Source organism: Manis javanica, chromosome 8, assembly GCF_040802235.1.
Source record: "Manis javanica isolate MJ-LG chromosome 8, MJ_LKY, whole genome shotgun sequence".
NCBI classification, from domain to species: Eukaryota; Metazoa; Chordata; class Mammalia; order Pholidota; family Manidae; genus Manis; species Manis javanica.
In genome coordinates, this window is record NC_133163.1 from 100,870 (window position 1) to 113,620 (window position 12,751).

General features: G+C 51.3%; 1 gene segment (V, D, J or C); it reads left to right on the top strand.

Annotated features, from left to right (window-relative positions):
* Positions 1–11,982: 11,982 nt before the first annotated feature.
* On the top strand, positions 11,983–12,532 carry LOC108386952 (immunoglobulin heavy variable 1-46-like). The segment is given in 2 exon segments: positions 11,983–12,111; positions 12,194–12,532. Coding segments are annotated over 2 exon segments (363 nt in total).
* The last annotated feature ends 219 nt before the right edge of the window (positions 12,533–12,751 follow it).

A 12,751-nucleotide genomic window follows, 5' to 3' on the forward strand; every position in this document is an offset into this window, starting at 1 on the left:
CCTCGAACCAGATCAGGAAGGAGACAAAAATATAAATATGTCACAACACAACACTAACAAGAATTAGAAAAAGAACACTAAAAGCAACAGTTGCTTCTTGCCGCTTGAATCTGTGGAAAGGCCAATGAATATCTCAGAGTGTCTGAAATCCCTTTGGACCACTTGCTCTTTGCCTCCAGTGAACAGCTGATTTTGAAGAAATCAGAACTTTAGTAGATAAATTGTCCTGCACACAAGGAAAACTGGTTTAACAATTAGTTTCATGAATCCTAAAACCGTTAGAAAATTCGAGTTTCACCCAAAAGTCAATTCTCCCATAAATGTTCACCTCACCCTCCACCACACACTGTAACCTACAATGGAACTAAAAGTATAAGTTCATGAATGTCTTTCTTAAATGCACAATCATATGGCATCTCCACCATTACCCAGGGGATTTGCCTCTCCCTGTCACCTCTGATGGCATTTGCACTCTTGGAGTCTCAGGGCACCATGCCCACTGCCAGGACCCCAGACCACCCACGTATCTGGCTAGGGCCCCTCAACACCCTTCAGGCCTTACTGGCCGCCAGCAGTTCACCAGTAAACCTTCCTGGTTGAGATTTGTAACGTGAATGTGATGCTGCTGGAAGCAGCGGTGAGAAGGCTGTTCCTGGGCCACTTCATTAGACCAAGTCCCTGTTTCCTCCTTTCCCTGCTGGAAGCTCACCCTGATCAAAGGCCCCTGAGAGGATGTGTCGCATCATCTCTGGGCGGCACGTGCAGACGGAGCTGGGTTACTGTGCCGGGCAGGGCCGTGCGCATCTCCTGGGACGGAAGAAGCCCTGCCCGTCAGCGGCTCATAGTCTCTCTCCAGAGATTCAGGGCAAGTCGTTGGCCCCACAGACGACTGTCTCCTGAATCAGGGAGTCCTGGGCGCTGCTGCCTCGCCCTGTAGCGCCCAGTCTTTCCAGGAATAAAGAAGGCAACTGTGACTCAGAAGGAACCGAATTGGACTGTCTGTCTCCGATGTAAGCGACGCAAGCCCTTTGTCATCCCTCAGCAGCCGGTGGGCCCGGCCAGCACGTCTCCCTCCTCAGTGCCCCCTGAGGCACCCTGGCGCCGTGTCAACCAGAAAGCAAAGCTCTCAGTTGCTTCACCAGCAAAGGGGGTCTAGGTGGGAACAGCAGGGACCGCACTTCAGGAGGAGCGGTGGCTCAGCCCCCGGCATGTGCAGGGAACACAGGACAGCATGGTCCTTCCTGGAGCAAGGGGGCCTTGGGGGACTGTTCTCAGCAGAAAGCCCACGGGGGAAACTGGGAGTTCCAGGTGTCATGGCTGCTCATTGGCTGGGTCGTAACAGCCTCTCATTGGTTGGACTGTTGCCAGGGGAGGTGGAAACTCTTCCTCCTCCTACTTAGCGTTAAAGCAGCCAGAACAGTGTGAGTTGCCAGGTGTCCCTCCCTTCCGTCCTGTGGGCTGTGCAGTTGCACTTCCAGGAGGGCGGGTGTGAGAGGTCCCCCTGCAGGCCTCTGATGCCTTGTCAGTGAGGTTCCTCTTTATCAGTTTTCACACTGCCCCCCTTTCAATCAAGATCTTCCATCAAAAGCAACACTGATCCAGAGACAAGTTTTCTGTATTGAGTGACCATCAGTGATAAGGACATTTCGGGGCTGTCATGTCCTGTGTCAGAGGGTTGTTTCAAAGCCCTTGGAAACACTTCTGGCCACATTTGAGTCACAAAAAGGGTTGGGGTGGGGAGCTCTCAGGCTCTTCCCATCCGTAATGCATGTTCAGGCGATCATAGGTGGTTATCACCTTAGTACTGAGTACATCACCTTGACAGAAGTTTAAGAGGTGACACCATACAGAGCTTAGAATAATCATAGAGAAAAGAAACAATGTGCAATCCCAAATTGGCCCTTATGCTTTATTTTAGAGCAGAAAAGATCTCCCATTCTGGCAAACGCAAAGGCAGCTATGCCTCCTGGAAGTCCCTGCTGAAATTGCCCACAAAAGCAGAATACGGGTCATTGTGAGAGCTCACTGAAGGAGATAACTGAGTGCATCTGAGTAAACAAAGGACAGGTGTGAACACGAAGCAACAGCTGACGAACATTTTGCAAGTAGTAGAAGCCAAAGACACTTAAACAGTAGTATTATCTTAATCAGTACAGCCTGTAGGAATCCAAGGTCAGCTAACAGTGAAGCTTAAAGAAAGACTTTGGCAATGCCTAGCTCACTAAGCCCTCGGAAAGAGCTCAAGGGATTGTACTGTGGCGCTTCCAAAAGGACGTAAGCAGAGATGGGGTTTCCCTGTTTTTACAAAGGTTTCAGAAACTCATACAAGCGTGTTTCATTTCCATGAAGGAGAAAGAAGCAGGAAAGTTTTCCAGGCCGCATCCCTGTGATGTGGGAAAGCTGTGTTGTGAGGTGTCGCTTGCTCCCCTTCCGGGAAATCCTTACTTCCTGGTCGCCTATGGAGCTCAGGCCAGGCAGGACTTGGTGCCTTTCATAAGATGAGTCAGAAGAAGCAAGGAATGTATTCCTTGGAGCTTGGTGCCACCAGGGTCGGTTAGAAGCACTTAATAAGGGTGAGAGATCCAGTAAAGTGGAAGAGAATCATTCTGAGCTCTTTCCAATAGACCAAATGTCCAGTTTGTAAGGTTTTATGCTTACAGTTTCCATATCCTGGAGTGTGGGGTGAGAAGCTTGCTCTACCAAAGCGTTGCTCTTTTCAATAGAAGAAATTAAGCCTTTAAAGTATTTCTGGTGTCTCCTCTTATCAGCTGTGAGCCAGACGAGGCAGGGGCCACATGCAATTGTGCGGCCTAAGATTGTCCCAAAGGCTGAGAGCATGCACGTCCCAAAGGGGGTGGATCTAAGACTTAGGAGGACCAATGGCTATTCTTTTGCTCATGGTAGTTGAGGGATCTGCAAGTTTTGCCATTTGCATTTTAAGAGTGCCATTACTGCCCACAAGTAGGTCAGAGGATTGAGGATGGTAAGCACAGTGGAAGTGGTGAAATCGACATGAAAGTGCTGACTTGGCAAGGGACCTGGGCCGGAACTTCGGTTCACTGATAGCTGGTTATTCCAGAGGGGTCCCCCAGGCAGGGGTCACCACTTACAACTGAATTTAGCCCCTGAAGAGGCATTGGTCTGTGTACAAGGGGTGACCTCATGTCAGTGAGGAAACATACAACTCATTTACTAACACATATTTTTATCCATGAGGTGGAGTAGCTGCATGAAGCCAATTTGCCAAACCTCAAAAACTTCACTGGGAAATTTTAAATGCCCAGGGGCAGCATGTCAGAGCAACAACTGAGGCACTTTCTGTAGCCTGATTCACATTTCCCAAAAATACAGCTCATGAACACAGTCATTTTGTCAGCAGACCCAAGGTTTGATCATGCACAGGGGTATGTGGAAGTTTAGAATTTCTGGTAGGGTGGGATTGTTATTTGGACCAAAACAGAGTTCTCTCCTTTTGCCCAACCAACAATTATTAAATTTCTAATGTCAGTTTTCCTTTCTGGGGCCAATTGTAGGGTATCCCTGGTCAGTTTTTCCAAATTATCCTGTGAGAATATCCCTTGGAGCATGAGAGAGGTGGCCATTTGTTCCCTGGGCGGCACTGTTTTTCATGTAAATTATCACCAAGGTGGCTTCCTTTGTCCTTCAGGGATGACGTCTAAAATGCCCAGGTGACTTAACTCCCAGAGCCACTGGTGGAAGTATGACATCTAATATATTTGAGATAAAGAGATGAGGAGAAGGCAGGAATAGAAATCCTCTTTGTGGTTTACTGAGTTGTATTAGTAGGGAACTTGCAGGCCTTAGAGCAGCTGGAGAATGTCCTGCCCAGACCCTGAGACCATCCTGGGGCTCAGGTCCCACTGACCAACAGGTGGGAATTCTTACAGCTGTGTCCTGCCCGGGTCCTTGGGAACGTATACTTGGCTGAAGACTGATTGTTATAAAACCTTCAAGCTTTTCCTATTGCTGCTGTAGTCTCTCAGGTCAGCCCTCCATTCCCTCTGCATGGGTTAGAAGAGTTTCCTGTACATGCCATGGAGAGTCTAAGGTGATCTTTTGGTGTTAATTACTTGTGAAGGGACTCATCTGGATCCAAGTAGTTCCAAAATCACACATCCTAAGAATCAAACCTGAGCTTGAGAATAAAGCTGACCAGGCAGAGGAAAGACCTCTACTCTGAAAACTGTAAGTCACTGATGGAAGGAATTGAAAAGGACACAAATAAATAGAAATCCATTCCCTACTCATGGATAGTAAGTTTAATATTGTGAAATGGCCATCCTGCACAAAGCAGTTTACAGACTCAATGCCATCCCTTTCAAAATACAAATGACATTTTTCAGTGAACTATAGACGCTAACCCTGAAGTCATATGGAGTGAAAAAATACCCCATATATCAAGAGCAAATTTGATAATGAACAATGCTTTGGGTATTATGCTCCCTGACTTCAGGCTATGCTACACAACTACAGTGATTCAACCAGTATGGTCCTGGCTAAGGCCATCACACAGATCAGTGGAACAGAATAGAAAGCTTGGATATAAACCTATGCATATATGATCAATTAATATATGACAATGAGCCGTGAATATACAATGGGGAAGACAGTCTCCTAAACAAATAGTGCTGGGAACACTGGACAGCTACATGGAAGAGAATGAAATTACATCACTGTCTTACACCAAACACAAAGTAAACTCTCAGTGGATTAAAGACCTAAATGTAAGGCAGGAAACAATAAATCTCTGAGAAGAAATTATAGGAAATTCCATGAAGTTCACCATGAGGAATTTCTTTATGGATTTGTCTCCCCAGGCACAGTAACTAAGCAAACAGAAAAGCTTCTGCACAGCCGAGGAAACTCTCACCAAAACATAAACGAAGCCTACCATATGGGAGAATATAATTTCAAATGATATATTCAACAAGGGGCTAATACCCAAAATGTATAATGAACTCATAAAATTCAATGCCCAAACAAAAAAACAAATAATCCAATTAAAAATTGGGCCAAGGACCTGAACAGAGATATTTTTCCAACAAAAACACACAGATGCCAACAGAAACATTAGAAGATGCTCATCACCAAATAATAGGGAAATGCTGCCCATAACCACAGGGAGGTATGACCTCAAACACCAGACAGGAGGACCTCTGTCCCAACGACAAGAAATAACAAATATGGGCAAGGGTGCAGAGAAAAGGGAAATCTCCTGCACTGTTGGTGGGAATGTAAATTGGTGCAGTAACTGTGCAAAGCTGTATGGAGGATCCTTTAGAAACTACAAAAATATGAATGGAAACAGCTAGAGGACAGGGAAGGTTTACTAACTCAAGGAAGGAGCATTTCAGGGACACAGTGATCCCAGCAGTAAGACACTAAGATTTCAGGTCCCAGCACAGTGTCAGGGCGTCTGTGCCATTCAAGATGGGCTCACAAGGAGCTGCTCTGCCTGCCATGAGTTCAACTATGTGACAGGGGACACAGATCCACAAACAAGGACTGGGACATGTACACTCCCCATACCCCTAAGCACGGTCCCTGTCATCTACCTGCTCCTTCCATGGTTGGGCCAGGACTTCACTATGAAGTGTTCTGCCTCATGAATATTCAAATGAGATGAGTTACACCAGCTTAAACAGGGGCATGTCTGTGCCATGAGAGCATCACCCCACAGCTGCACCCGCACTGTGGAGCTACTAAGGGCAACACCCCTCAACATGGACCTGAATTGGGGAATCTTCTTCCTGGTGACAGTGGCTACAGGTGAGGGGCTCCCCGTCCCGGGGCTGAGGAGGGGACAGGGCCAGTCAGGCGCACGTCATCCCCTCCCACCCTAGGTCCAGCTGGTGCAGTCTGGGGCTGAGCTGAAGAAGCCAGGGGCATCCAGGAAGGCCTCCTGCAAGGCATCCGGATGCACCTGCATTGGCTCCTGCATGAGCTGAGGGCAGCAGGCCCACGGACAAGGGTTTGAGGGGATGGGATAGATCTTCCTCATAAATGGAAGCACAAATACACACAGAAATTCCAGGACAGAGTCACCATGACCAGGGACACGTCCAGGAGCACAGCCCACATGGAGCCAAGCAGTCTGAGACCTGAGGACACGGCCGTGTATCACTGTGCGAGAGACACAGTGTGAGAACCCACATCCAGATGTCTGAAATGCTTGGAAATGCTTCCTGACCAGCTGGGAATCCTGGGTTGGTAGCAGGTCCTGGGGCTGTAGGGCTTTCCTTGTCACAGTCTCTGAGTCCCTCTCAGCTGAGAAGAAGGCATGCTTAGAGCAGCATGACCACCTGACACTCGGCACTGAGTCTGACCTCCCAGCTATCAGGCCAACGGCACACCATGACCTTTCCACAGGGCCATCCTGCTGATATGTGAGAAGCCAGGCATGGGCAGCGGTGCCAGGTCAAGCTTAGGCTGCGTCAGCAACTCCCTCTTCCGATTTCTCATCTGTGGTGGGTTCCAGGGGAAGCGCATCCCCATGGGCCACAGTCCTGCATGTGTCCCTGGCCCTGAGGCAGCCCCAAGGGTCATTGCAAAGCTGGGAGCTGGGTGGGGAGATTCCTGATGTGAGATGCTCTCCTGGCACCTACTCATTTCATATGACTGAGAAGGGAAATTATCCCACACAGGGCATAAAACAAAATATATTTACCTCTAACCCTCTGTGATCAGAAGGCTGCATTCAGATTCACGGGGCTGCAAACACAGTCCTGGCTTGTGTAACCCCTCTGGGACACCCGGGGGACTGTGTTATTTCTCTTCATCTCCTAGACCTGAGTTCTGGCACCTGCGGGCTCATGGCTCCTTCCTCCACCTCACAGCCAAGGCCTATCTTGTGTCACCAGGCACCTTACCCACTCTGCCTGTGACCCAGTCTCCCTGTGTCTTCCCCTGACGAGAGCTGTTTGATCATATAAGGCGCCATCCCAATACTCCATGGTAATATTTTAATCTCAGTTTCTAAGTTAATTAAACACAACACAATACCTTTAGTCATTAAGTTAATATTCACTGGCTCACAGCCTATTCAAACCCCTTCAGTCTATCCTCATATTCCCAAATTTTCTCTGCAATCTCACATGCCAAATACACTCATCATATCCTAACATCCTGCAAAGGGCCAGCCTATGAAAGCAGAAATTCATGTCCAAACTATTATAAATATCATCAACTCTTTCATCATCTAAGGTCTGCCTCAGGCTCACCTTCTGTAACTCTGACATGAATGGGGCTCACCAGGCACCAGGGAAGGGGCCACATTAGGCCACCTGCATTAGTACATGAGGTGCATGTGCCAGCCTGGATCTAGAAAGGGGCATGTCACCATCTCCAGAGACAGTACCAAGAGCATGATGTGTCTGCACATGAACAACCTCACAGTCAATGCCTCAGAGTTGGGGAAATGGAAGTTTCCAACCGGAATTTCTGCCTGGCATTGATATTAGTATGCATAGGAAAGCATGTTTGCCTGTCAGTGACCTGTTTACTGCTGCAGAGCCCCAGTCTTTCACAGGACTGTCTGTCCAGGGCAAGGGGTGCAGAGGAAATGGCCATTCCCCCCTCCCCTTCATTCCTGGTACATAATTGGTCAGGCACCTGCCAGTCACCAGGGACCTGCCCACTGGGTTACCCCAAGAGGAAGGAACTGGGGAGAGGGGAGCCCACTGCAGCGGGAGAGGGAGAGGGTTGGGGAGCACGGAGGGGTGAGCGGGGCTTAGGGCACGGCAGAGAGACCGAGACGCGAGAAATCAACATCCTTCCCAACCTCTCACTCTTGTTTACTCCGCTGTCATCACATTCATAGAGAACTTGACCAAGCTGGGCAATCCGCTTCTCCCAGCGCCGCCCCTGGCCAGGCGTTACTGTGACGACACAGCGCGGTAGGGGGGTCATGTGATCCTAGCCACCAACCTGCCTTCAGGGAGGCGGGACAGGCCGGGTACAGGCGGCTCAGGGCACCAGGGGGCGCCCAGGAGCCGCAGAGCAGGATCCGTCCTTGCAGCTGATGCAGGTGGAGTTCAGGGCTGGATAACCGTCAGCACGGGGCTTCCTCTCCGTCTATTCTTCTGCACAAAGAACCCCTCTGTGGTCGTGATTGTTCACTTCCCACATCAGTCTCTGAGTCAGCAGGGGTCACTGTAGTAGGTGGAAACATTCTCACCTGCACAAAAGTCAGTCTGCTCATGTCCCTGAAAACCAGTTAATTACCAAATCCTGTATCAGGCATCTCACCATATCAGAGAGGTCAGCTGGCCTGCACGGTGCAGCCCAGAGATGCTCAGGGACGTGCTGTCCTCTAGCAGCTCAGGGAGTGCCAGGTGGGCACCACACTGCAGATGCCTCATGAACCCAAAGACAAAGGAGAAACCTTGGTGGGGTGCTTATGGTATTGGCCCCATGCAGGCAGAACTGACGGGAGTGGGCACCATGCAGGGCAGGGCACCCACAGGAGCATCACGGGGACATCCAGTCTGATTGGGAAACATGGAGAGTAATGGGAAAGGAGACTCCCCCAGAGGGTTACTGTGGGTCAGGGGGAAGGGGTGAGGGTCCTGCTCCCAGGAAGGCTTCTGTGGATTCCGTGTCCCACTGGCATCCAGGGAGGGGAGCTGTGCTTTCCTTCATATTTCCACGTGTGGGCAGGGGGAGGGGGATGAACCTTTGAGGTGTCAGCAGTCAGACGTCAAAACAGAGCCTGACAATGTATTAAACTGAAAAGTATAAAATATAGGGGGAGATAAGAGGCCATTATGGGTAGGCAATAACCTGGGTCTACTGAATGTAAAAGAAAGTTCATAAGAAAGCAAGGAATTATAAAAACAAAATAATGCAAATAATGGAATTATTAAGGGGTGTGACCCAGTCTCAGGAGGAAGCCGTCTATTACTCATGGTCATGACCTTGTCCTCAAGGTCCTGCATCAGCCATGTTCATTCATAGGTCACAGTTTTCTGATAGCCCAGGTTGAGGGGCTGTGTGGCAGTAGACTTCCAGGTGTTGAAATTTTAAATTGACGCTTTAGTTATTGATATGAGCTGAAGTTTGTTTCACCACAAAATATCACATCTTGAATCCTAATGCCCACAGTGATGGGTTAGGTGATGGGGTGTTTGGGAAGCACTGAGGTCAGGAGGTGGAGCCCCATGAGTGGGGTCCAGGCCCTCATGAAACAGCACTGAGGAGGCTCCATGTCCCCTTCTTCCACGTGAGGTCACAGGAGGGACAGCCCCCCAGGGAGGAGGTTCTCCCCAGAGAACCCAAATTGCTGGCACCTGAACTCAGGATCCCAGACCCCACAGCCGTGAGAAATAAATATGTGCTGTTATCAGCCACCCAGTCTGTGGATCTTTGCTACAGCAGCCAGAGCAGAGGGTGACCCTGGTGAGCCGGGAGCCGAACACACTCTCCGGGTTTCCCCATCAGCGCTGCTATTTAACATTCCTGATAAAACCCCTTTACTGAGGTTAGCGGATTTTCTCCGATGCTCCTCCCAGGGCACAGAGTGATCTGCTCCCCTGGAACAGAAGCTGCAGGAGCACAAGGAGCAGGAGCCCTTTCAGGGGACGGTCATGCACGGTGGGGGCACAGGGGGCTCTGGTACAGGGAGGACAGCACCTGGGCCCCACCCACCCTGGTGTGGGCCTTCCCTCCAGGGCTTCCTGGTTCTCAGATGGGATCCACACACCCCCTCATGGCTCTGACGGGGGGAGAGGCCTGATCCCTGACAAATCCCTGAGACCTCCTCCAGGCAGACCCTCAGGGAAGGACTCTCCTGACCTGTGTTCTGGGGCGGGAGGGGATTCCTCCCTGCTCTGGGCTCACCATCATGTGATGCCACCTATGGGGTGAATAATAGTGAACAGGGTTTTGTTTCAGGGAAATGGACTGGGACCATGCACCCAGGTAAGTATTTGGAGGCAGGGGATGTGCTCAATGAGCAGATTTTTGAGGGTCACAGCCCAGAGAAGTTCCACTGAAGCCTACTGTTTAATCATGAGGACATAATGCCCTCCACACACATGAGACCACCCAGAGTGATAAGAGCAGATTGTGCTGCAGGTGCCACAGGACACACACAATGTCTGCAGAAGGGGACTCAGGGACACCCAGAGAGAACAGTCAGCAAATCAGGGGTAGGACAGCTGTGCCTCTGTGACCCTGTCAAAACCAGACCCAGCTCAGGACCCTCTCCTTGGCATCAGACCCTTCCTCTCTCTGTCCCCTTGGTGACTCTGCCAGAGGTTCCCTGTCCTCATGGGATTTGTGGGGCATCAGGTGTGTCCCAGGTTTCCACCAGACACACAGACCAGGAGTGAGGAGGTGGGGGTCCCGCACGGACCTGGCTGGTGCTGACCTTGGGGACAAAGCAGAGAGTCTGAAACAGGGCCAGATGCCGGACCTGAGGCCCATGGACAGGGGGTCAGAGGGGAGGTGACCAGCAGGGTGGAGCCCCAAAGATGGACACAAGTGAGTCCCTCATGGTGACCAGGAGTCCTGCAGATGCCAGGCACCCCTCACGAGCTGGACTCACTCACCTGCCCCAGCTGCCCCTCCCCTCAGATGCCCTGACAGAGCAGCCTCCCCAGAGTCAGCTGCAGGGGAGCTGCCTCACCCTCACCCTCAGGGGTCTCCCTTCCAGGCCTGGGCTGCATGGGACACAAGGCTGCATGTGACCTGACTGGGCCAAGAAGGAACAGGGCCCTTATTTGACTATTTGAGGGACACCATGTCCCACTCTCCCTGGGCGTCTACAGGGTCCCAGGTGCTGCAGGAACAAACACACGGGCATGAACATCCCAATCTGTGCTGTAGAAGGTTCACTGTTCACTGTGGTTCTGATGCAGAGAGGAAGTCACTGTCCCCAGGCCTAGAGTTAGTGTGGGGTCACTGCCCATGTGTTAGACACAGGGAGGGGCAATCTGGAGTCAGCATGAACACCACCTTCTATCTGTGTGTGTGTGTGTGTGTAAGCATGCAGTGGCTCATGTATGAGGTCAGTATGTGCAGATGCATTCAGGTGGTACCTTGTGCAGAGGAGCCTCAAGGAGAATCTAGGACCCAGAGCCCTGAGGGTCTGGATGCACCCTTGGTGTGGACTGTCAGGGCCTCTGGCAGCTCAAGGGAAGGGCCCCCTGGGTGGCATGAAGTGCCCCCTGGTCTCTGTGCAGAGCATTTGGGTTTAGTAAGGCCCCCTCTCTGTCTCAGGAGACCATGTTGGGGCACGTGGTGTCTGAAAGAGCACCTGAGGGAGGATAAAGCCCCTTACACTGGACTAGAGGTACTGAGGGAAATGGGCTGGGGGCCCAGACAGGATGCACCCTGCAGGACCGGGGCTGGGCTGCAGGGGGCACTGCTCCCCAGGACAGGCCTGCAGCCCTTGAGCAGGTGCAGGGCCTGAGAAGTGCTTCCCTGCTGGGGCCTGGCACTGACTTCCTACAGAATTTCATTCAATTTAAAGATGCACACAGACAGCTGGTGTGAGCTACAATATCCTCTCCTGTGAGAAGTGTTCACTCAACGTGATACAGTCTTGGAGAGCCAGGGGCCAAGTGGGCATTTCCAGGGCTTCCGAGTAGGAGGAGCCGGGGGACAGGGAGGTAGTCACTCACTGGGGCATTATTTTGGGGACACTGAGATCCTAGGAGTAAGACACTCAGATTTAATATGCCCGCACAAGGTCATGGGCTGTCCGTGCCATTCAGGGAGGGCTCACAGGGACCAGGACCTTCTATGGTGCTTGGCCCCAGTGGGAGGAGCTCTGTCTTCACTGAGCTCAGGGATGTGACCGGGACACATATCTGCAAACCAGAACTGGGACTTGGGCTCCTCACCCCCATGAGGATGGTCCCTGTGGCCCCTACCTTTTCATTCTCAGGTAAGGCCCAGCCTTTCCAATAAAGTATTCTGGATCATGAATATGCAAATGAGCTGATGTGCACCAGGTTAAATATGGGCATGTCTGTGCCCTGAGAGCACCACCCCAGCACCGCACCCTCCCTACAGAGCCCCTGAGAGCACCGCCCCTCACCATGGACTGGAGCTGGAGAGTCCTCTTCCTGGTGGCACTGGCTGCAGGTGAGGGGCTCCCCATTCCCTGGGCTGAGGAGGGGACAGGGCCAGTCAGGGGCATGTAATCCCCTCCCATGTCCTCCTGCAGGTGTCCACTCCCAGGTCCAGCTGGTGCAGTCTGGGGCTGAGCTGAAGAAGCCAGGGACATCTGTGAAGGTCTCCTGCAAGGCGTCCGGATACACCTTCACCAGCAACTATATGAGCTGGGTGCGGCAGGTCCCTGGACAAGGGCTTGAGTGGATGGGAAACATCAATCCTAGCAGTGGAGGCACAGGCTATGCCCAGAAGTTCCAGGGCCGAGTCACCCTGACCAGGGACACGTCCACGAGCACAGCCTTCATGGAGCTGAGCAGTCTGAGACCTGAGGACACGGCCGTGTATTACTGTGCGAGAGACACAGTGTGAGAACCCACATCCTGAGGGTGTCAGAAACCCTGAAGACCGGGGGTGTGCTGGGCTGAGGAAGGGACAGGGGACGATGACTTCCTGACTTGCTCAAACCTGATCACGAAGGAGACAAAGTATAAAGATCTCAAAAGAGAACACTTACAAGAATAAAAAAAAAGACCCAAATGCAGCGGTCCTTTCTTTCTATTGAATGTGTAGGAAGGCCCATGAGGACTCAGAGTAACTCAAATCTAATTCA